The 23,672-nt window shown below is 61.4% G+C and overlaps 1 protein-coding gene across 8 annotated transcripts in view; it reads left to right on the top strand.

The window, feature by feature from the left end:
- The window catches only part of STK32C (serine/threonine kinase 32C), a 114,126-nt gene that overhangs the window by 54,405 nt on the left and 36,049 nt on the right, over nt 1-23,672 (top strand). For 6 of the 8 annotated variants that reach the window (XR_013525201.1, XR_013525203.1, XR_013525202.1 and 3 more), the window contains exon 2: nt 15,915-15,970. Coding sequence is in view for 2 of the 8 variants with exons in the window: in XM_054243491.2 (XP_054099466.1) it covers nt 15,915-15,970 (56 nt within the window). In the remaining 6 variants the exon portion in view is untranslated. Of the gene's footprint in view, nt 1-6,156; nt 6,929-15,914; nt 15,971-23,672 lie in introns of those variants that run through there. The other 2 variants (XR_013525204.1, XM_054243498.2) reach the window with 1 other exon arrangement.

The following is a 23,672-nucleotide window of genomic DNA, read 5'->3' as shown; positions in this document are numbered from 1 at the left end:
TGTGCGGGCCACATGAATTTCCTCGAGGGAGGCAGGCTTGTGAGTGACTTCTCCATGTGTGTGTATAGATTTCTTGTCCGCTCCCGTGGACCCTGCTGCCACGGAGCTGGGACACTGCCAAGAAGCCCCCACTGTGCGCTTTCCCCAGCAGGCAGGAGTTTGTGGCTGTTGCTTTCAGGGTGTTGAAAACATCGATGACAGGTGGATCGTGCCTGAGTGACACCTGCTCCATTTTACCTGTGCTCGCAGTTCGTGAGGAGGCTGTGGGGTCTCCTGGGACATGCTTGCAGGAGTTCAGAGTCTCCTGCAGGCGCCTGGCGGCTCCTAGTGTCCGTGTCCACACAAGGATGCCAAGCTGGCTCGACATGGGGGGGCCGGGGCTGCTTGGTTCTCCCCAAGTCTCTGCCCGCTGGTAATTGACGGTGTGGCCGTGGGTCGGGGGCTGTCTGTCCTTTCACTGGAAGACCTGGTGTGGATGCGCAGGGTTGAGGAGCATGGGCAGCTCCCTCTGAAGACCTGCTCCTTCCTATCTGGTCCTCCTGACTAGAGCCTGCTGTGCAGAGGTGTCCACATTCCAGTCCCGTCTGGAACCCCGCTGTGGGGATGCGTGACTCTGCCAGGAGATGGAAGAGGAGGAGGAGCCTCATTCCTTCCCAGGGAGATTCTCAGCCACCTGGCAACCCCTCGACTTCCTCTTGGGGAAGCAGCGACTGTCACCAAGGCCTAAACTTGTAGTCCCTGAGTCCTGCACGAGGTGGGGACACCTGTCTGACAGCTTCCCCCCAGCTCCAGGGGCTGCACTAGGGGAGGCAGAGCTCTGTGGGCCAGGGTAATACTCCTGCCTGCTAAACTGGACATCCTTAACCCCCATCTACACGGAGACAGAGACCTTCATGTCGTGGAAGAGGCCATGCCCTCAAGGCCCTCGAAGCCCCTCCTTGGCACTGTGGTGTCTGGGGGTCCTCGTCCAGCCCTGCGGTGTGTGAGCCCATGGCCTGGTTCTACTCAGGATGGGTAGTGGGAATACATGTCAGTCCAGAAGCAGCAAGAAGCTTCTTTCCAGGGCCTGCCTGGACCTCACAGCGTCAGCATGGATGGTGGTCAGTACCCAGGGTGCCAGCTGCCCGGAGGACCAGCCCTGAGCCCCCCTGCCCTGTTCCTGCTGGGTGGGCTGGGAGGAATTCCAGAGGAAGGCCTGTGTGCTGGCCCAGCTACCCAGGAGAACACGTAGGTTCAGTTCTGAGGATGACATGGGCCCCCCTTGTCCTTCACATAGAGCCCTGGATAGGCCCCGGGGCTGATGGTTGGGTGGGGCCAGGGCCGTGCTTTCCCTTTTAGGAACAGGAGGCTGTGAGGAATGTCTCGAGTGCTAGTGACGGTTTTGGGAAAGGTGCTTTCCACTCTACGAAGTGCTAATGTGTGTGAAAATCTTGGAGCAAAACTCCCGCTGTGCCCGGCAGACAGCAGCTCAGCCTTGGCAGCTCGGCCCTTCCACCTGTAACTGCTGATCCAGGAGAGGTGGCTGCCCCCTCTCTAGGTCAGGTCAGGGCTGAGGTCCTGGGTCTGGATCACTGGTGTTGCTCCTGGGAGGTCCTGGGGGCCCACCTAGCTGGCACCCATCAGCACACATGCGTGTGATGGGTTAACAAGGAGAGGGACAGTGAGGGCACTCGGGATACGGAGCCATTTGTCCTGACCGATTTCCCAGGGCAGGTGGAGTCTGTGCACTGAGGGGTGCCTCACTGCCTTCACAGCACGTGCCAGGGCCTGCGGCTTTCAGGGTCTGCTGGGCTGCGGCCTCCTTTGGGCCTCAGGCAGGCTGCACAGTGGTGAGGCCTTCTCACGCGGCTCTGCTGGCCACAGTGGAGGCTCGAGAGTCCTGGGTCACACGTACAGCTGCAGCCCCAGCCCAGGGCAGCTGATGGGTCCCCTGGGGGGTGTTCGTTCTGCGGCCTGCTCCTGGTGTCTGCAGAGGGGCCTGGTGGATGGTGGGGTGGGGAGAGGAGTGTGGGGGTGTCAGGCCTGGGCTTGCCGTCATTGGCTCACAGTGCCAGAGAGAGGGGAGGGCAGGAGGCCGGCAGCAGGGGGTGGGCACCAGGTGGGATGGGCGGGGTGATGTGGTTTTCTGTGCCAGAACAGGACAGCATCCTGCCACCCCCTCCTTTCCAGCTCCGCCCTGCCCCTCCCGTTGCTTTGGGGGGTGCTGCTCCCTTTGTCCACTGAGTCACTCCTCCTCCAGCCCCGCCTGGGCTCTGCCCACTCTCTGGGAGCTCTCAGGGACCATTGTCTCCTGGCCTGGGGGCCTGTGGCTGCCAGGAGTCACCTCTTCCTAGGAGCCCCTCCATCTCCCTCTGTGAGAGATGGCGGCATGGGCTTGGGGGCGCTGACGAGTGTCCCCCAGGGGCTGCAGATGGAGAATCAAAGGACAGATGGGTGACAGGACTTTTCCCAGCCTTGGCCAAGCCACACGTCTCCCCACCGCCTGCTGGCCTCTGAACACACTGGCCCTGGGTCTTTTAGGGGACTTCCTGTATCCATAGGACTCATCCCCCTGAGGATCCAGCCTCATGGGCAGCCCCCAGCAGGCCCCACAGTGTGCCCCAAGTGTGGCATGGTACAGCTGCGCCCCAGGACACAGGACCCTGCCGTGCCGTGCCCCATCCGTCTGCTCCTGGGCCAGGGCTCCCTGCTGGGCAGACCTGCTTCCATCCCCAGCCTCCGGAGCAGGAGCACCCCAGGGAGGGCAGGTATTGCTGTTGCAGACAAGGGGGGTCCGGTGCGCGCTGCTCTTCCCCTTCCTGCGCTCTGCACCCTTGCCCGACGCTTGCCCAGGTGGGTCCCTGGCTGTGCCCTGAGTCAGCTGCAAGGCTCCTATCTGCTGGGGCTCCCTGCACTGCTGTGGAAGGAGGGGAGCTCAAAGGATGGGGTTGGGGTTGGGATGGCTCCCAGTGAAGAGAACTCCCCGAGGCCTGGAGGTTGGGGAGGCCTGAGCAGGGTGGAGGTGGCCTCGGCCCCCTGCAGTGGCAGCGGCTGCGGTGGCTTTGGGGTGGTGGCATCAGGGCAGAGACCACCCTTCCATTTTCCGGCTGGGCTCAGCTTCCCATCTGCACCTCCGGGCCCCTGTCAGGCCCCTGCAAGCCTCTGGCACTGGTGGCCTGGCCCTGCCCCGGGCTGCAGAGACCAGAGCCAGCCTTGCAGGGCTGCTCCTGCCTCCAGCCCTCTGCTGCTTGCAGTCCTGGCCCCCATAGGCTGAACCTGCGGCAGTGGGACCCCCTCCACCTCTGGACTCTGGATGGGCCTCTAGGCTTCTCGGGGAGGGGTTGGGGACCTGAACTGGAAGTGCCCCTCAGGTCCCGTCCCTCCCAGATTGGAAATCTCATGGTTGTGCATAGCGGGACAGCTCCTGGGAGAAGATTCACCGAGACGGGGGGTGTGGGCACCTCCCTGCTGGCTGGGAGCCTGCTCTCTCCTGAGCACCCCATTCCAGGAGCCAGTAGAGGCCCAAAGTTGAGGGTGACTGAGCCAGCCCAGGAAGCACGACCCAGGGCACCACAGGATGCCCTCTCCACAGCGGTGCAGGTCCAGTGTGTGCTGCCGGCCCCACCAGGGCCTGAGGGCTTGTGGAGCTGTGTGTGGGGAAGGGACGGGCAGGGACAGGCACCTGGGCTCCCCTCATCTGGTGCTGCTGCTGCTGTGACCAGCGCCCTCCCCGCCAGGCTGGGTACACCTGCCTCAGAGCTTAGGACTCAGGAAGTTCGTAAGTCCCACTCTGAGTCAGGACCGTGCCCATCGCAGCTCCGGGATCCTGGGTGCAGGTCCCAGTGTTTCTACCTCTGGACAGGCAGCCCCAGGGGCAGGCTCCTCAGCTGCAGCCTTGGGGTGCTGGGCTCTGGGCAGGGGTGGGTGGGGCCAGGTCTCGGACAACAGGACCCCTCTGGGCAGCCCGGGGAAGGTGCCGCTGCCCACCACTCCAGTGGTGGGGGAGCCAGAGGAGCACCAGTCCCGGCTGCCGGGGGCAACTCCCTGCGGTCCAAGGCACCCCCTCAGGCCCTGGAGTGGCTGAGCCTCGGCTGCCCGGAGGTGCCTTATTGATCGGGAGATTGCCCTAATCACTGATTTAGGCCAGTTCCCCATGTTGTCTGAGGATGGCACGCAATTCCAGACAGTTTCAGGCCAGACAGGACCAGGATCCACAGTGCTGGCCCGGGAAGCTGTCACCAAACGCATTCTGTGTGTGGAGGCTGTCACTGTAATTAGTGACAGGAGGGAGATGGCAGGAACGCTGCCCCCAACAGGGTCCTGCAGGGGTGTAGGTGCCAGGACCCTGCGCCCTGGGTTTGTACCAGCGCAGGAAAAGCCAGGATTGTTTTGGCACCCAGGACTCCATAGGCCTCAGCTCTGGGCTGGTGCCACATCCTGGCTGTGTCTATTTCACAAGAAAAGACAGGGTGAGGGCATTGCTGCCAAGACAGAGCCCAGGGCACAGGGTATGTTCCCAGAGTAAGTTGGCTCCTGAGGTTGGAAGGGCAGTGGTGCTGGCTGAGGACACAGCCCTGTCCTGGAGCTGTCTAGGGATGCCGGCTGCCTGGGCAAGTCTGAGCTGGACACCAGGGCTCCAGGGTGGGCAGAGGCTGCAGGCTGCTGGTCATGGGGTCTGCCCCTGGGTGAGGGGATAGTGGAGACGGGGAAGGTGACTGGCTGGTCCCTCTGAGATGTGTTAGCAGCACATGTAATGCTGGGCCATGGCACCGGCACCCAGGTATGACCTTGAGGCTCCAGGACCCCTCTGGACTGAGGAGTCCAGGGTCAGAGGCCAGCATTGGCCTTGCATGCCCTCTCCTGACCTCTGACCTTCCTGCCCCAGTGTTTTAAGGCATCCTCAGTGGTTCAGGAAACCAGTCGGGGCCCAGCGAGGGGTGAGGGACTGGCTTTCCCAGGTGCCGTGGCTGGACGCTTCTGCTCCCAGTTCCCGCTGAAATTCAGGAGCCTCCCCAGCCCTGCCCAGCAGCTCCCAGGCCTGGCTCCAGCCCTCATCTGTCTTGGCCCTGTCTTTAGCAGCCCTGCCCGTCAGCCTGGTGGGTCTTTTCCCCACAGGCAGCGGTGGGAGAGTAAGGGGTCTGTGAGGTGATGTCTGGTGACTCCTGGCAGGTTCCTGTTTACCCGGTGAACCAGGGCGCCCGAGGGGTGGAGTGGGGGGCACCCATTGTCGGCCCAGTGTTTCCCAAGGCAGGAGCCCCGTGTGGGCCAGACATCCGCAGAGGCGGCACAGGCTCTGCAGGGCCAGCGTCTCTGAGTCCTGTGGGACAATTTTCCTCATACCAAGCACTTCCTGGGTCATAGGAGACAAGATGGCATTTATTCAACTTCTGCGTGCATTTCAACCACGTGTGACATTTGATCTCTGTGATGGCTCTCCTAGTAAGGCCAACTTTGATTGCAGTCCTCCCATGGGTGAAAGGAGAGGTCCAAGCCTCTCCTAGATGAGCGGGTGGGGTGGGCCATGAAGGGAAGCGTCCCAGGCCTGGGACACGCCTGCAGCTGTGGGCAGCTCACCTTGCATGTGGCAGCTCTGAAACTGCCCAGCACCCACTTCCTGGGCCTCCAGAGGCACCAGGAGGGGAACTGAGGCATCGAAAGAGGACGTGGGGTATTGGGAGGGGACCTGGAGCATTGAGAGGGTGCCTGAGGCATCGGGAGGGGACCTGGGGTGTCCGGAGGGGACTTGGGGTGTTGGGAGAGGAACTGGGGTGTAGAGAGGGGACCTGGCACATCAGGAGCAGAGCTGCCCCTCCAGGTCTAGGGGCAGGCTTCGTGGGGGGCACACTTGTGCCGGGGTGACAGCGCTGACTCCCGGCTCCCTGCAGCAGCCTGGTTTTACTCGCCTGGGCCAGTCTTCTTTTGCTGTCCTCAATGGGGGCATTTTCTTACCAGTTTTGATAAAGCCCTGGCTTATGAAAAAACTCGGTTTTAACCCTAACCCTGCTGGGTTTCCCTAAGATGGTTCGTTATTGGAAGGGTTCCTTCTACACCCACCACAGGCCAGGCTCTGGCTGAGCGCTAGACGCAGAGGCGGGTCCCTGCGGGGCGGAAGGAAGGTTCTAGCCAGGCACGCGGGAGGGAGAAAAGTGTCAAAATACCAGCTGATGCTTTCGCCTTGGACTTGCCGGTCGCTGTGCCAGAGGAGACATCTAGGCCGTCTCTCGCCCTCAGCCGGTGATTGGCCTTAGATGTGCTGTGGAGGGGCGGCTTCCTCGGCCCCCTCCAGCTGCCTTTCGCCCGGTTCCCAGGCCCAGCAGGTCCTTCGAGGATGGGCCACCGGTGCCGGCAAACCGGAAACCAGACACAGTCGCTGCTGCAGTGCTGAGCGCTTTCTGGAAAAGCTCCTTGCCTTTTCTTTGGCTGTTCTGTTGTTCCTGTAAGCCTGGAGGTGGTGGAGAAACTCAGAGCAATCAGATGCTGCCTCAGGGAAGACGGGCGTCCATGCCGTCTGGGCGCTGGGCTTAGATAGTCTGGAGAGAAACTGTCTCCAGTCGTAGGGCCGGGTTCGGGGATGAGACCCCAGCCAGCAGCCCTTGGGGAGGACCGGAGTGGCTGCTGGACACCTTGGGAGGCGTCGGAGACTGGTGTTCATTTCCCAGCTCACCGTGTGGACGCAGAATCAAGAGTGAGCCTGGGAGGAGGCGGCCCTGCGCTTGGGTCTCTCTGCGGGATCAGATGATGATTCTCACAGGACTGCTCTCCGCTGCCAACGCCAAAATGTAAAAGCCTTCCCTGAAGAATGAATATTTACAGACCCTTGATGCGAATGCATTTGCTGTACTGGGAAGACTGTGGCGCTCTGGCCAAGCTGACCGTGAGGGAAGGTGCCGCTGGGCCTGGAGCTCCCGGCTGCTGTGTCCCACGCCATCCGGCACACACAAGTGCAGAGGTGCTTCCTCCACGGGGACGCGCTCTGGTTCCTGGGGAGGAGCCCCGACTGTGGGATGGGCCTGTGGGGAGCGGCGTTTGCTCCTCCTTTCCCTTGTGTCCTAATTTGAGAGGTGGGCAGCACTGGCAGGGGACATGCCGATAGCGTCATGCGGCATAAATGACGCTGAGGAGCCGGACAGACCAGTCTTGGCCTCGTAATCATGACCCATGCCCACGTCTTTGCCCAAATGTCCCCTTCAGAACTGCCTCCAGATGGCCTTGTAGGATGGCGTCCCCTCCCCCTTTCCCGCTGGTTCCCTCCCTAGCACCGGCGCTGCCCCACTGGTTTGCTAAGTTAAGAGTTCACTCCAGCAGGGCTCCTCCCTCCTTCCCAGGTCTGGACTGGGCCTGGCCAGAGGTTTATGCAGTGACCTCTGACCTTGGCTGGTTAGCAGGGCCCCCACCTTCCTAATGGTCCTTGTCCAGAGCCTTCTGGTCAGACAGTGCCAAGGTCCAGCCCTGAGTGGCCCAGCAGGACGAGATCTGGATGGGGATGCAGCGGGTGGGGAAGCCTAGGTTGGAGGCCCCAGGATGTGTAGGGCGTAGACCTGTGTGTGGTGGGTAATCAGGGTGGGGAGTCGTTTGCATTCAGGGCCAGCCCCTAGAAGCCAGGGTGGATCTGAGGTGGGTGCCCATCACCCTCTTGGGCTATTCCCCCAAGCCTTGGGGGCTGAGTGTAGGCTGAGGTGGGGTAAAGAGATGGTGCCGGGGCTGCTATTCCTCCTCCCAAGGCCGCGGTGCTCCTTGGCTGTTCACAATAAGCTCTGTGTATAGAGAGGGGGTGTAGAGGGAGGGGGTATAGAGGGAGGGTGTGTAGAGGGAAGGGGTGTAGAGGGAGGGGGTGTAGAGGGAGGGGGTGTAGAGGGAGGGGGTGTATAGGGAAGGGGTGTAGAGGGAAGGGGTGTAGAGGGAGGGGGTGTAGAGGGGAGGTATATAGGGAAGGGGTGTAGAGGGAGGTGTATAGGGAAGGGGTGTAGAGGGAGGGGCTGTATAGGGAAGGGGTGTAGAGGGAGGGGGTGTATAGGGAAGGGGTGTATAGGGGGTGTAGAGGGGAGGTATATAGGGAAGGGGAGTAGAGGGAGGGTGTGTATAGGGAAGGGGTGTAGAGGGAGGGGGTGTAGAGGGAGGAGGTGTAGAGGGAGGGTGTGTATAGGGAAGGGGTGCAGAGGGAGGGGGTGTAGAGGGAAGGGGTGTAGAGGGAAGGGTTGTAGAGGGAGGGGGTGTAGAGGGAGGAGGTGTATAGGGAGGGGGTGTAGAGGGAAGGGGTGCAGAGGGAGGGGGTGTAGAGGGAGGGGGTGTAGAGGGAAGGGGTGTAGAGGGAAGGGGTGTAGAGGGAGGGGGTGTAGAGGGAGGGGGTGTAGAGGGAAGGGGTGTAGAGGGAGGAGGGTGTAGAGGGAGGAGGTGTAGAGGGAGGGTGTGTAGAGGGAGGAGGTGTAGAGGGAGGAGGGTGTAGAGGGAAGGGGTGTAGAGGGAAGGGGTGTAGAGGGAGGCGGTGTAGAGGGAGGGGGTGTAGAGGGAAGGGGTGTATAGGGAGGGGGTGTAGAGGGAGGGGGTGTAGAGGGAGGGGGTGTAGAGGGAAGGGGTGTAGAGGGAAGGGGTGTAGAGGGAGGAGGTGTAGAGGGAGGGGGTGTAGAGGGAAGGGGTGTATAGGGAGGGGGTGTAGAGGGAGGGGGTGTAGAGGGAAGGGGTGTAGAGGGAGGGGGTGTATAGGGAAGGGGTGTAGAGGGAGGGGGTGTAGAGAGAGGGGGTGTAGAGGGAGGGGGTGTAGAGGGAAGGGGTGTAGAGGGAGGGTGTGTAGAGGGAGGAGGTGTAGAGGGAGGAGGTGTAGAGGGAGGAGGGTGTAGAGGGAAGGGGTGTAGAGGGAAGGGGTGTAGAGGGAAGGGGTGTAGAGGGAGGGTGTGTAGAGGGAGGAGGTGTAGAGGGAAGGGGTGTAGAGGGAGGCGGTGTAGAGGGAGGCGGTGTAGAGGGAGGCGGTGTAGAGGGAGGGGGTGTAGAGGGAGGAGGTGTAGAGGGAGGAGGTGTAGAGGGAGGAGGGTGTAGAGGGAGGGGGTGTAGAGGGAGGGGGTGTAGAGGGAGGGGGTGTAGAGGGAGGGGGTGTATAGCGAAGGGGTGTAGAGGGAGGGGGTGTAGAGGGAGGAGGTGTATAGGGAAGGGGTGTAGAGGGAAGGGGTGTAGAGGGAGGAGGTGTAGAGGGAGGGGGTGTATAGGGAAGGGGTGTAGAGGGAGGGGGTGTAGAGGGAGGGGGTGTAGAGGGAGGGGGTATATAGGGAAGGGGTGTATAAGGAGGGGGTGTAGAGGGAGGGGGTGTAGAGGGAGGGGGTGTAGAGGGAAGGGGTGTAGAGGGAGGGGGTGTATAGGGAAGGGGTGTATAGGGAGGGGGTGTGGAGGGAGGGGGTGTGGAGGGAGGGGGTGTGGAGGGAAGGGGTGTGGAGGGAGGGGGTGTAGAGGGAGGGGGTGCAGAGGGAGGGGGTGCAGAGGGAGGAGGTGTAGAGGGAGGAGGTGTAGAGGGAGGGTGTGTAGAGGGAGGAGGTGTAGAGGGAAGGGGTGTAGAGGGAAGGGGTGTAGAGGGAAGGGGTGTAGAGGGAGGCGGTGTAGAGGGAGGGGGTGTAGAGGGAGGAGGTGTAGAGGGAAGGGGTGTAGAGGGAGGGGGTGTAGAGGGAGGGGGTGTAGAGGGAGGGGGTGTAGAGGGAGGGGGTGTAGAGGGAAGGGGTGTAGAGGGAAGGGGTGTATAGGGAGGGGGTGTATAGGGAGGGGGTGTAGAGGGAAGGGGTGTAGAGGGAAGGGGTGTAGAGGGAGGGGGTGTAGAGGGAGGGGGTGTAGAGGGAGGGGGTGTAGAGGGAGGGGGTGTAGAGGGAGGGGGTGTAGAGGGAGGGGGTGTAGAGGGAGGGGGTGTAGAGGGAGGGTGTGTAGAGGGAGGGTGTGTAGAGGGAGGGTGTGTAGAGGGAGGAGGTGTAGAGGGAAGGGGTGTAGAGGGAGGCGGTGTAGAGGGAGGGGGTGTAGAGGGAGGCGGTGTAGAGGGAGGGGGTGTAGAGGGAGGGGGTGTAGAGGGAGGAGGTGTAGAGGGAGGAGGGTGTAGAGGGAGGGGATGTAGAGGGAGGAGGTGTAGAGGGAGGAGGGTGTAGAGGGAAGGGGTGTAGAGGGAGGGGGTGTAGAGGGAGGGGGTGTATAGGGAAGGGGTGTATAGGGAAGGGGTGTATAGGGAGGGTGTGTATAGGGAAGGGGTCACACCCACTTTCCTCTGAGGCCCAGATTGAGTGACGTGACCCCAACCTTTGCACACCCACTCCTTCTGGGAACCTATCCTGCCCCCTTGGTGACCAGGGCCACCAGAGAGCACTTGGAACTAGGGGAAACTGGGTGGGGCCTGGGGGCAGATTCATGGCCTGGGGGTCCAGAAGCTGGGAGCCCTGCTGTTGGGTGACCACATGGTGGCTCCCAGACCCCCAGGCTGGTCCCATGGCAGATAGGAGGCAGGCCTGTGGCGCCTGGGGCTCGGGGCTTCTAGGGATGGTGGTGACTCTAGGGATGGTGGGGTCCTGCTGGGACATCCCTGGGTCCCCTGATGCTCCGCAGACACCCCCGGTCTCTGCTGTGCAGACCCCCACTATGCCCTCCCAGTGGCAGATGAGGAAACCAAGGCCCAAGGCAGTGAGCATGGGGGAGCTGCACGGAGCCCATGGGGGCAAGGGTTGGTTCTGGGACCCTTTGAGCAGCCTTGGCCGCTCGCCCAGCTCGGATCTTTTCTCCTCCCTGGGGACCAGATGTTGACCTTTGCCTAAAACTCTCCGACTTCGGTGCTGCCGCCGGAAGGCTGGACGGAGACCTGGAAGGTCCAGGAACACTTGCCCGGGGCTCCTCTCAGCCGTGGCCAGTCCTGTGCACGCACGCCTGCCCTCAGGGGCTGCCACTTCTGCAGGTGCCACTCTGGCTCTGTGGCCTCTGCCCCTTCCCTCCCCTGGTTTGGAGCCAGTTTGGGGGCAGCTCCAGGAACTCTCGTGAGAGGGACTTGGATGGACTCTGTAGACAGCTCCTGTCTGGTGTTTGCAGGGCCACTCCTGGGACACAGCTGATTACATATGGCTCCCCTCAAGCCACAGGGTGACTGTGGTGACAGGTTTCTGCCGGTGCACTTCCTTCTCCTCACGGCCTCCACCGAGTGTTGGAACCAGAGCTGACCTCTCCTTTGGGAACTGGGAATGGAGCTGAAGCCTGGGCCTGGTGGGGCAGGGCCCGTGGTCATGGGAGGTCCTGGCCCTGCCCAGGGCAGTGTGGAGACCCCCATGGGGTGCTAAAGGCAGGCGCTGGGGGCAAGGACCTGAAACAGCCACTGGGTCTCTGGTTCCACTCCCTCCAGCCGTGTCTGGGTTGGAGGCTTTGGGGTTGCAATGGGGAGGGTGTGAGGGTCCCTGTGTAAGGCCAGCTGTGTCTCGCCCCAGCCAGGTGGGCGCTGGGAGACAGCAGGAGTGGGACATCAGGGTGGAGCCATGGTCACCCAGAGGACAGCCACCATGCCGGTCAGGCCCTGCCTGTGCCCGCGGCTCACCTGGCGGGGTCTGGGCCAGTGGGTCCCTGAGCAGGGATCCCTGTGAATATGGGGATACCAAGTAGCCAGCAGGGACCACTTGGCTGGGGGCTTCTCATGGGCGTTTGTGTGGTGAGCCCCACCCACAGCTCGAAAGCCGTCCTGAAGCCACACCGGGATTCCTGCCCCATCCGCACCTTCCCTGTGCAGTGTCTGCCTGGCCGTCCCGGGTACCGCATGTCCCTGTGGCTGCCCTCCTGGTCAGTCTTGGGAAGCAGGGACAGTTGTGTTTGAACCACAGGCACTGCCAAGTGGGGGCCACATGTCCTTAAGCTCACAGCCCCCCCGACAGCACCCCCAACCCCCCAGCCGTGCCCCACATGTTCTGATCTACAGCCCTACCCCTGGCACTCCCCTGACCCCAAGCCCACCCCATCATGCTCTGGACCCCACAGCTGTGCCCCAGCTCACACTTGCCCTGCTGCTGCTTCCTGCCCGGGAGCCCCTGCCTGAGCCACCTTCTCCCTCACACCCTCGGGAGGCCCTGGCTTCACCGGTGTGCAGGTGTGGGTGACAGTTGCTGAGACTCCCTTATGGCTTGTTAGTTAATATATTTTGTTTCCATCCTTTTCCTCTCTGGGAAGGGCTGTTCCTGTTCTCTAAGGTGGAGGTGATGGTGGCTGGGCTCCCTTGCTAGTTCACAGCTGGGGGGCCTGAGGCTTAGGGCTTCACGCTGTGCGGGCTTCTTGGGGTCCTGGGGGAGTCTGCCACAGCACATGCCCATGGGCAGGAAGATGCTGGCTGCGTCTCCCAGGGCAATGCAGGACTAGACTCCAGGTGCCCATGTGCCACATACCAAGGTCAGAGTCCTGGCACAGCAGCTGCCACGTGGCTGTCCTGGGTGTGGGCGTGGATGTGGACCACCACCTTCGCCCTCAGCTCTGTTGGGAATGGCCGAGGCTGCCCCGACCATGGGCTCCTGTGCCCACTGGGGCTCTTCTGCCTCTACTGGACACTACAAGAAGGAGCACAGGAGTCTCTGGGCAGTGGTAGCCTGGGCCTGGGTGGAACCTGGGTAGGCAGAGGGTCCCTGGACCCAGAGCCACCCAGCCGAGTTCATCTCCCCAAGCTGCAGGCAGCCAGTATAGGGTCACAAAGACACAAGACACAGAGATAGAGAAAGGGAGTCTGGGCCCAGGGGTCCACTGCTACCCAGGTCTCAGGCACCGGCAGTGGCCCCCAGCGCCGATGCTCTCACTTTCATTGAGCTGCAAATCCGGGCGGGGCAGGTAGGGCGTGGTCTTGGTGGTCTTAGTGGTCTTGGTGGTCGGAGACTGGGGCAGGGTGGATGGGGTGTGGTGGTGATAGGGACAAGTACATCCTCATTCAGGGAGGGGCGCAGGAATTTCGGGCACCGGAAGTGAGGTAAGGAGCACAGTGCATCAGCACCTTTTCCATCTTACCGAGAAAGAACTAAAACGTTAGGATTTGTGTTACTGTTGCTGATGATCTTTTCTAAGACAAAAGGAACCAGGTGCAGGAGCAGAGCGTGAGAGTGGACATGGAACGTGACCGCTGAAGCACAGCCTCACATAGGGACAGTTGAGCCCCAGGTGTCTGCGGGCGTCTAACCGTCAGGCCTCACCACAACAGCTTGGAGAAGCGGAGTCTTCTCCAAACTTCCCCAGGAAGGGGACGTCTCGGCCATCTCGGGCGTCTCCTCCCCTAGCTGGCTAAACAGAGGGGTTTCCCAGCAGCCCTGATGCGGCGTGACAGAGGGCTTAGAGTGTCTTGCCTTCGTGTCATTCGTTTCAGTGTCACCCCAGGTTCACACTTCCGACCTGAGAGGCATTTGTAAAAGAGTTAAGATCCCCTGTGAATAACTAAGATCACACATGAATAACTATTAACTACTACAGTTGTATTTCTAGTTCTTTCTTCTTCCTTATTTACATGGAAACAGGCCGAGGCTTTTTGCTCCTGCCTGGTGCTTATGGGATCTCCCCGCTACAGGCTGGCTCAGCCCTGGACCTTGCCCCGACACCCCGTCCTCCCCCCACTGTGGGCCCCCCAGACTCCGAGGTCCATCCCCTTGGGGTTGGCTGCTGGATGGCCTTGGTGTCCCGTCTCCCCTGCCACAGCCCTGCCGCCCTCTCACTCCCCCTCCCTCCTCCGGTTCAGCCCCGTCCATCACATGTGCTGGTTTGGAGCCAATTTTCCCTTAACCTCTGGTGAAGTCAGGATGATGCCAGATGGCCACGGGCTGGGCTGCCTTGGAGCGGCTTCACGGGTGCCAGAACAGCCTCCGCCTTGATGACATAATCTCTGTTTGGGCGTGTGTAGGTTTTCCTGAGGAAGAGGCTGGGGAGGCTGATGCCTGGAGCTGGGGCTCATGGAGGCTGTGCCAGCTTGGGGTGTTGGCCACGGGTCTTGTCTGAGGAGCACGGCCCATTCTCTGCAGCCTCTTTGCCCACTGCCTACGTCTGATGCCTGGCAGCCTCCTCTCTCACCCCTTAAAGCCCCACCCACTCAGTCAACCCGGTCCTGACCCCTGTGCCAGTCAGTGCCCCCCTGGGAACCTGCAGTGGTGTCTTTCTCGGGCACTTAAATCACACTGCTCTCCCCACCCATGCAGACTTAAGCCCCACTGCTGTCTTGTGCAGAGGAGACCAAGGCCTGGCCACAGGTCACGGCCCCATCCTCACCCCCAGGTCGCCTGCTGACCGCCCTCCCACTTCGCCCATGGACCAGTTTGTGGGTCCATCCCCACCCTGGGGTCTTTTTCCTGCCTGTGCCCAGGCTGGCCCCTCACCTGGGTACCCCCTTCCCAGTGCCCACTCATCCTGGAGGACCCAGCACAGGCGTCCTCTCCCCAGGCTGCAACCCTGCAGCTTCATGCTGGCTCTGCCCTGTGCTCCCGTAGCTTAGGCTGAAAGACCTCTGGGTGCGTGACTGTCCCCAAGGTCCGTGAGGATGGACACTTTGCTTGCTGTGTCTACACTGAACCCTGGTGCTGCCCTGGGGCACCCTGTGAAGGGAGCTGGCATTTTCCAGTTCAGATGAAAATTTGAGAAAACCCTTTATCCGTCTAGAAACTGTTCTGTCCCCTCCTCCACACACCGAGTGCCTCAAGCACTTGCCCACAACACAGCACAAGGGCACCCCCAGGGAGCAGAGAGACGAGACTCCAGCCGCGCCCCCCCAGGGGTGGTCAGTGCCTGCCCCGATGTCTTCCTGTGTCTGCCTCAGGCCGTGGCTGTGTCTTCCCTGCCTTTAAGATAACCATTTGTGTGTGGGGCAGGGGATTCCACCTGTGGAATTCCCCAGAGAGTAAGTGAATATGAGTTGGCTGTAAGTGGGTGAATCGGTGAAATGTCGTGAGCCAGTGTGTGTCCTAACCTTGTTCCAGGGCACAGGACTACAGTGGGAGCCTTGTGCAAGCCCTTCACGGGTGCGGTACACTGCGGGGTGCAGCCCTGGGACGCAGGCTCAGGGTACAGAATCTGGGACACAGGCCTGGGGATAGAGGTGGAGGCAGCTGCTGGCTGGAAGTCATCTGGAGGGGCCTGTCCTGGAGGCCAGTGGGTGACCCTGTGGGGACCCCCGTCTTACATGTACGAGGAATGTCCTGGGTTTGAAAGGCAAGTGGAGACCGTCCCTCTCCTTGGTGTGGATAGAGGCTCCCCTGGCAGGGCACACGGGCAGGTCTCTCCAGTGACAATTAGAGCGTCCGTCTTTCTCCCGGAGGCGCTCACAGGTGTGGGAAACAGCGCCTTCTGCGTCTCGGTGCAGGCCTGCGGAACAGCCCTTGTGCTGGACGCTGGTACTCCTGGGTCACGCTGGTCAAGGTGGGCATAGCTGCCGTCCTCAGCCTCCTCTTGCTGTTCATCTTGGGACTGCTTGCAGACTCCCCCAGGCTTGCCCAGCCAGGGCCAACGCCCCCGTCCTCTGGAGGTGCTCGAGGTGGAGGGGGAACCAGGAATGGGGGCTCATACGTGTGCGGCTTCCCTGCAAATCCCAGGCCTGCCTGGCTGGGGTCTTCACTGGTCGCAGCAGCTTTCAGTGGGGTTGGCTGGTGCCCAGGACCGCAGCCCAGTCGTGTCTGGGACTCAGGCGTGTGCGGCTCGTTCTTACCCCTTCCCTGCTGTCGCTGGGCACACACCTGATCCCTTGGCAGTCCTGGGAACAGGATGTGCATGACCCAAAGCCCGTCTCTTGACTGGCCAGGGCTCAGCCCCCTCCTGCCTCGAACAGGAGCCAGAGTTCAGTTTCAAGCCACTGCACGCCTGACTCTCTTCTTGGGTGAAGGGCCCTGGGCAGCGTCAAGCGGGTGTGGAGGTGGAAGAACTGCTCGGGGTGGGGGCTTGTGCCAAGTGGGACCTTGCTGCCACCTCACCGGGTGTCCCTCTGTTTTATTCTGCAGTGAACTTCGACCATTTCCAGATCCTTCGGGCCATTGGGAAGGGCAGCTTTGGCAAGGTAAGGCAAGGCCTGGGCAGGGGCTGGGCTGAGGGGGCAGGGGCAGAACCGTGGAGTTGGGCATGCTGTTCCCTGAGCCTGCCTGCCCATCCTCCTTGGGAGAAGCAGTCTTACCCACGCAGGGGCTCCAGGTCTTTTAGGGAGGGCGTGGGCACTCCTCCCTCGGAGCCAGCCTGCTGTGCTGGCGTCAGACTGGGCCCCATGGTGTCAGCAACACTACAGCATCCAGGAGCCCCCGGGAGGACACATCACAGCTTTGGCTGAACTGGAGCCGAGAGGCCAGGCTCTGCCTGCGCCTGCTCCTCAAGGCCCGTGGGGGACAGGACGGAGCGTGGCTGCTGAGCCTGCATCCTTGGCGGGTCCCTGTCCTCCTCCCCAACCCCGTCTCCAGCCCCATCCAAGGGAGCTTAGCCTGCATCCTCGGCGGGTCCCTGTCCTCCTCCCCATCCCCATCTCCAGCCCCGTCCAAGGGAGCTGAGCCTGCATCCTCGGCGGGTCCCTGTCCTCCTCCCCATCCCCATCTCCAGCCCCGTCCAAGGGAGCTGAGCCTGCATCCTCGGCGGGTCCCTGTCCTCCTCCCCATCCCCGTCTCCAGCCCCGTCCAAGGGAGCTGAGCCTGCATCCTCGGCAGGTCCCTGTCCTCCTCCCCATCCCCGTCTCCAGCCCCGTCCAAGGGAGCTGAGCCTGCATCCTTGGTGGGTCCCTGTCCTCCTCCCCATCCCCGTCTCCAGCCCCGTCCAAGGGAGCTGAGCCTGCATCCTCGGTGGGTCCCTGTCCTCCTCCCCAACCCTGTCTCCAGCCCGTCCGGAGAACATCCTGCTCCGTCCTCCAGATTGTCCTGCTTGCCGGCCTGGACGGAGCCTGTTCCTTCACTCCTTTTGTTTTCTCTTGGCCAGATCTAACTTCCTGATTGCCGCCTCGTAATATCTAGAGATTGGGGGTAATTACAACTCAAAGAGGCTTAACGAGCCCTTGGAAAAGTTGGAATTAGCCCTCCGGCTTCTGCACGCGGCTGTGCTGGGGATGAATCAGTTCTGAGTGGACGGTTCTTTTCAGCTGTCCCGGGAGGCTTAGCAGATGGGCTTTGCCTCCCTCCTGTGCCTCTCCATACAGCTGCCGGGACACTGTCTATTTAAGCCCCATAAGCCCTTTTTAAAGCTATTGCCATTCTACCAGAGCGTAACTCGGAGGGTGTTTGAATGCCACTAATTAGCTCCATTTCATTGTATCGCACACGATGGCTCCATTGGGTTACCTGGGGCTTGGGGTGATGAAAAGTCACAGCAAATGAGCCTCTTTGCGCAGTGCGTTGAGAAGGCTCCCGTGCACCCAGGAGAGAGTGTTTTTTAGTGCCTGCATGTCGGGAGGCACCCGTGGACCTGCGCCATTTTGTTGCTGGTGAGGCCAGTTGACCGTCGAGGTAAGGTGCTGAACCTGGCAGAGTTCATCAGAGATGCTCAGGCCTGTTGGGACTGACTCAGGCCCCCCTGTCCTCCCAGCTGAGCCTAAGTTCTGTTCCCTAGGCCCCTGGGGGTACACAGGGGAGGCAGGATGGGGTTTGGGGAGACGGCTCCACTCTGGCAGCAGAGGACGGCAGCTGCGACTGGCTTCAGGAGACGCGGCATAGACAGGGACACCCTGGGAGTCACCAGGCACCCAGAACAGGTTTGAGGAGGGAGGCTGGGAAGCCTGGGCTGGGCCAGCACGTCTGGAGAGGGCCAGGCTGAGGGCATCTGAGGAGCAGAGACCTGCCCTGGGGGTGAAGCCGGCAGGTACAGGTGCTGTTTCCTAAGCCCCCAGTGTCTCCCCGTCGCCCCCACCTTTGCTGGCCCTACATCCCTGCCTGGGGATGAGCACAGGGGGGCAGCCTCAGCCCTGGCCCCTTCTGCAGACCCCCCAGGGTTCCATTCCTTGGACTGGTTCTTAAGAGCCTTGGAAAAGCCAGCTGGCCCGGAAATGCGCCGCTGTGGAGTTCGGGGAACAGGAGACAACCGCCGTGCTCAGATTCGGGACAGCCGTGAACCTGGAGGGTTCCTTCCTGTTCCCCGATCGGCCTCTTCATCAGGCCTGCAGGGCTCTGTGCGGCGCTTGCTGATGGGTGTCTGGCACCAAGGGAGGATGAGGCCGGTCACCGACCCGGAGGGGTCCTTCCAGCTCTTCACTGCCAAGGCCATGACCCCATGGTGGGAAGGACGCTGAGAAGGGCAGCTCCGTGTGTGGCTGGGGTGCAGCTGCGTCTGTTCACACATGGCCTCAGTTCAGAGGGACTGCAGCAGAAGAGTGGAGGCCCAGCCGTCCCTCTGTCCCTGCAGGAGGTGGCAGGACAGGCTCAGCTGTGCCCACACCCACCAGAGTGAAATGGCTCTCGGTCGAGGAGTGGGACCCTTGGCAGCACACCGGAGCCCACCCATTCGGGAGTGGTGCAGTGTTCAGAGTCCGACTGGGCCCGTCCAGTCCTGCCAAATGGCCATGGTGCAGCTGCTCCACGCTCGGGACCACAGCACCACCCTCCAGGCCACAACTCCACCCTCGGGGCCACAGGGCCACCCTCCAGGCCACAACTCCACCCTCGGGGCCACGGGGCCACCCTCCAGGCCACAACTCCACCCTTGGGGCCACGGGGCCACCCTCCAGGCCACAACTCCACCCTCGGGGCCACGGGGCCACCCTCCAGGCCACAACTCCACCCTCAGGGCCACGGGGCCACCCTCGGGGCTGTCGCTCCTGGGAATGGATTATCTAGACCTGGCTTTCGTTTTTGTTTTTTGCTTTCAATTTTTAAAAAATTAGAGTGAATTATACATAAAATTTACTATTTTCACTGTTTTGAAGGGCAGTTCTGGGGTGTGAAGTACATGGCGCTCCCCAATTCCGTCCAGCCAGTGCCAGCAAGTGGGGTCCACAGTTAATCCCAGGACTAACCACGTAGGTGGAAAGAATCTGGGCCTGGAGAAAATCCTTTTCTCACTGGCATGGACATCTGTCCAGCCCGCCTTCCGCCCCCACCTTGCCCTACCCCCGGCATAGACATTTGTCTACCCTCCCTGCCCCCAGGCTGCTCAGTGTGATTAGAAGCCTGGTGCCTTCTCAGCGTCCAGCTGGGGTTACCAAGGCCGCAGTGTCTGAGAAGCTCGCTGCCCCCAGCACTGCCTAACTGCTTGTTCGGAACCCAGGACATTGATTTCCAGCCTCAGGCTTCGGTCACCTCGGGCTGAGGACTGTGATCACAGGGACCACAGATGGGGGCAGCCCCTTCCTCCATCCCTCTGTGAGCTGGTGGGTGGTTTGATGGATGTCGCTGCCCCAGGGTCTCTCTGGGACCAGGCTTGGCTGCAGGGCACACCCTGCTGCAGGGTGGGCTGGGCATGAACCCACCTCAAGCCCATGCCGAGCCCCTTCCCCTCTGGCCTGTCAGGAGGGCCCCATTTCTGGACCCGAACTCCTTAAAGCCCTTGACCTTTCCTGGTCTGTGGTTCCCTGGGTGGGGTTCAGCGTTTGCCTATCCTCTGGGCCAAGGTTTCCTGAACCAAAGGCTCCATGGAGGAGCTGTCCCTCCTGCTGCCCTCCGAGGCTGAGAGCCGGGTGCATGAGATGTGCTGACAGTGGGTTCAGGGCGGAGGAAAAGCAGACGGGTTTATTATTATTGTTATGTGTGCAGGGTGTCCTGGGGAGAAAGGAAAACACCCAAAGCAGGGTGGGCCCTGAGGGCTGATGGGCAGGCTGGACAGGAGAAGCGGAGGGCGGTGGTCCTCGTGGGGGGCAGGCAGCTTTTAGGGGAGACTGCAGAGCACTCGAAGAAGCAACCGGGGCTGTAACAGTTTGTGACCGAGCCTGAGGCGGGGGTGGATCCTGGCTCCTCTCCTGGGGGAAGGTCCCTTCTCTGCAGCTGGGGGCTGCGGTACCGGTTCTTCTGGGAGGGTCTGTTTTTAGGTGGATGATGGGAGTTCACAGAGAGCCCCCCTCAGGTGCCGTTTGCCAGTGGCTTCCTTTCCACATAGTCAACGGTTCAGAGTGTGGTGCCCCTCGGCCCTGCACCCTGGGTGCCCTCTGTCCTGCGGCACTCCCCCACTCCGGCCCTGTGGGTGGGCACCGGCTCGGGCCCCCACACATGCTTGAAGGCCACTCCCACACCCAGTGGGGACTTGGTTTCTCGTTGGCCTTTGTTTCCTGGTGAGTGCAGCCTCATCCACGATCAGTGCAAGGAACATTCTGTTCTGTGGGAAAATGGAGTCTGTCTGGAAAATGGAATGCAGTCCCCCCTTTTTTTTTTGAGTCAGAGTCTCACTCTGTCACCCAAGCTAAAGTGCAATGGCGTGATCTCGGCTCACTGCAAGCTCTGCCTCCCAGGTTCAAGTGATTCTCATGCCTCAGCCTCCTGAGCAGCCGGGACTACAGGCTCGTGCCACCACGCCCAGATAATTTTTTTTTATATATATATTTTTAGTAGAGACAGAGTTTTGCTATGTTGGCCAGGCTGGTCTCAAACTCCTGACCTCAAGGGATCCACCTGCCTCTGCCTCCCAAAGTGCTGAGATTATAGGTGTGAGCTACTGCGCGTGGCTGGAATTCAGCGTTTTTAAATCTGTGGGCTCCTGGTCTGGAGCTGCTTGTGGACAGCCTTTTGGGCACATGGCCACACGCAGGCCTCTCTGGGCCTCCCGCACTGTGCCCCCCAGGCTGTGCTGACCGGGGAGGCCGCAGGTTCCAGGGACGGCCGCCTCGTCCTCTTCCATGCTTTGCCAAAAATGCCGGCTCTTCTCCTGTGTTTGTTTTTCCACATGGACTTTTGACTATGTCTTGTCAAGGTCAAAAATAAACCCACTGGGATTGGGTAGGAATTACATTTTCAGACTAATTGCGAGCGAAGTTGAGATCCTACCCGTCTAGGGTCTCCTGTATTTTGCTGTTCCTGTGGTTACTGTGCTTCTTTGCTACCGTGACTGAGAGACTATTTTCTAACTTTTCCCAGCATTAAACTGTGGACCTGGTACCTGAGCTGCGTGGCCCTGAGCCCTGCCTTCCTGGAGCTGTCAAAGGGGCAGTGGGCGTCCTCCGGAACCCTCGGCTATGCCTCCGGCTGGAGGAGTTGGGTGGGCTGTGTGTGTGGCTCTGGCACCTCGCCTGGGAGCAGGTGTGGCTGGAGGGTCGGGTTTGGCCTTGCTAACCGTGGCTGGTGCTCCTGGAAATAACAGCCAGGCCCTCACTTAGCTCAGAGTATTTTGGGTGTGGGGTGGTAAGTGCACCCAGTGCTGGGAGATCACGCAAACCCGTCGACACTTCTGTGGGGACAGCAGCTGGGTTTCCAGTCATCCGGGAGACTGCAGGGAGCACCAGTATGCCAGCGTGGTGGTGTCTGATGGCACAGCTTTCAGGAGGCAGAGGCGGGTCTCAAGTGGTGCGGTGCCCCTTTGGGGGTTCGAGAGCCCCTGCCTAGATGGATTTCGCGGTGGTGTGGCTGTCGGACAGTGGGCACAGTTGGGTACAGCCCGCCCATTGACCCTGAGTGGGCCTCTGCCCTCTCCTTTCTAAAGCCCCTGGCTAGCTGGGCTCCTCACCGTGCCCTGCACACCCCTCACTCTGGGCCATCCCCCCATCCCTCTCTGTGCTCAACAAAGGCTGGGCCAGGACCTCTCACAGACCTCCTGGGGGTGCCTGCTGCATGTGACTTTCTGGGTGGTGGCCTGGCCGATTGCTGCCCATACCCAGCCCAGGCTCCCCTCCAGCTGTGGGGCTGGAGACCCTCTCTTGTTCAGCCAGGCCCAGGCCTGGGATGCGAAGCCCTCGTGGAAGGGCTGGCTCAGCATGTATCTGGGAATGGAAGGAAGGGACAGACCAGCTCCAGGGGCCAAGAGACAGAGAGGAAGAAGGGGACGGCGTGGAGTAAGGGCGCTGGCAGGGAGAGGGGCGCAGGCGCACAGTGGCTGCATTTTCCGGGCTGTGAGGAAAGGACTAAGAAACGGCTCAGAAGGCCTTCCCCAGCATCCCCAGCCACCCCAAGGAGCTGCCTGTCCTCTCAGTGACCCCATGTCTCAGGTGGATCCAGGAGAGGGGCAGAAGAGGAAGAGCACGTTTGTGAGTGAAGAAGGGCTGCCTGGCTGGGGCTCCGCAGCTGCGTGCCCCTGGTCGGGGCCGGTGGACGTGGCCGCTGGATCCCACCTTGCCTGGGCCCCCTGTGCCGGCTCAGTGAGAAGACGGTGCCTGCGGTCGCCACGGCAACCCCAAGCGGCTGCTGCAGGATCACCCTGCCAGGTGCGGCCATGACACCGCAGCTGAGCCTGTGGCCTCAGATTCCACGCTGGGAGGAGCTGGTTCCGGTGTTCCTCGCCTCCACTGAGGGGCTTCGCTGCAGGTAGAGAGCAGCACTGGCTGAGAAGAGTTCCGGGGTATCCGGGTTCTGGATGAAACTCGGTCGTCAGCTTGGAGGGGTCCCAGGCCACCCCCCAGGCAGCTCGAGTCAGCGCTGCCTGTAGCCCAGGCTCTGCCCTGTGGGGGGTTTCCTGGGGGGCCTCATGCCCTAAAGGCCACCGGGATGGCAGCTCCACCTGAAGGCAGCTTGGCTGATCTCAGCCTGGCAGGAGGCTCTGTGTGTTCCTCACATTTGCAGCAGTGGATGCTGACACCGATTGGAATCTGGGTGTGCTGGGGGCGGCTTATCTGTGATGTTTGTTGCCATGGCGATTGATGCCTCCCTGTCCTCACTGTCCAGACCCTGCTCCTGAGATGTCCAGGCCTGGATCCTGGACCTGAGATCTGAGGACCCTGCGTCTATGTGCCATGGGTGACCCCTTACACGACAGCGCCCTAGTGTCCGGGAGTCTGGCTGACAGGGAGCCAGCAGTGGCCACTAAAACCCAATGATGTCCAGCAGCATCTTCAGAAGGCCCTCAGCGCCGGCCTGGTGCTGGGCTCCTGGGCAGGGGCTGCTGCCCTCACTGCAGGCGGCCGAGCCTGGGTTTCTCCCCAGATGTGGCCTCTCACTTTCCAGCAGCACAGGCTCTGGCTTCCTCGCCAGCTTGCTGCCCGGCCACCCCGCTCAGGGCAGCACGAGCCCTCTGCAGCAGTCAAGTGCCTGGCACAGAGCGACTTCCCTTTGGCAGGGAGTGTGCCGTGCCACTGGGGACTTGGGAGCAATGGCATTTCTGGACTCCATTAGTTGGGACTAAGATGGTTTGATGCGGACTTTTGTTTGGGTTTTGCTGACTTTGCTATGATTCTATGATTGTGCATGTCACATGGGCTCCCCCTGCCTGGGCAGGACCGTATGCTGGTGCTGGGTCTGAAGGATGTTTACTGGGCTGAGCTGACCTGTCCTGTGCGGACCAAAGGGATCTGCTGGCTGGACGCAGGGCCCAGGACAGGCTGTGGGGAGGCCCATAGCTCACAGTGCTCTTGGCCTGAGCCCTCACACAATCTGGAGGATGCCCACCAGCGTCCCGAGGGCCCAGGCCCGTGGCTTTCAGGAGCGCAGAGTGCAGACCTGGCCACCACAGGGCTGCATGCTCACACCCTATCTGATTTGGGGGGTTAAATGGTTCAGTACACGGCAGTCTTCCTACCTTGGGCCTCTGATGGGGAGTGCTTGGCCCCACATGCCAAGCCTGGCCCAGGGTGAGGGTTTCAGGAGCACTGGGGGCCCAGTTGGGGCTAGACAGTCACCCTGGGCCTACAGGTCTCTGTCCAAGTGTCCACCCAGCGTGCCTTC

This window comes from Callithrix jacchus, chromosome 12 (assembly GCF_049354715.1).
Source record: "Callithrix jacchus isolate 240 chromosome 12, calJac240_pri, whole genome shotgun sequence".
NCBI lineage: Eukaryota > Metazoa > Chordata > Mammalia > Primates > Cebidae > Callithrix > Callithrix jacchus.
Note: the sequence above shows the minus strand (reverse complement) of the source record. Positions and strands in the feature narration are given on the sequence as shown.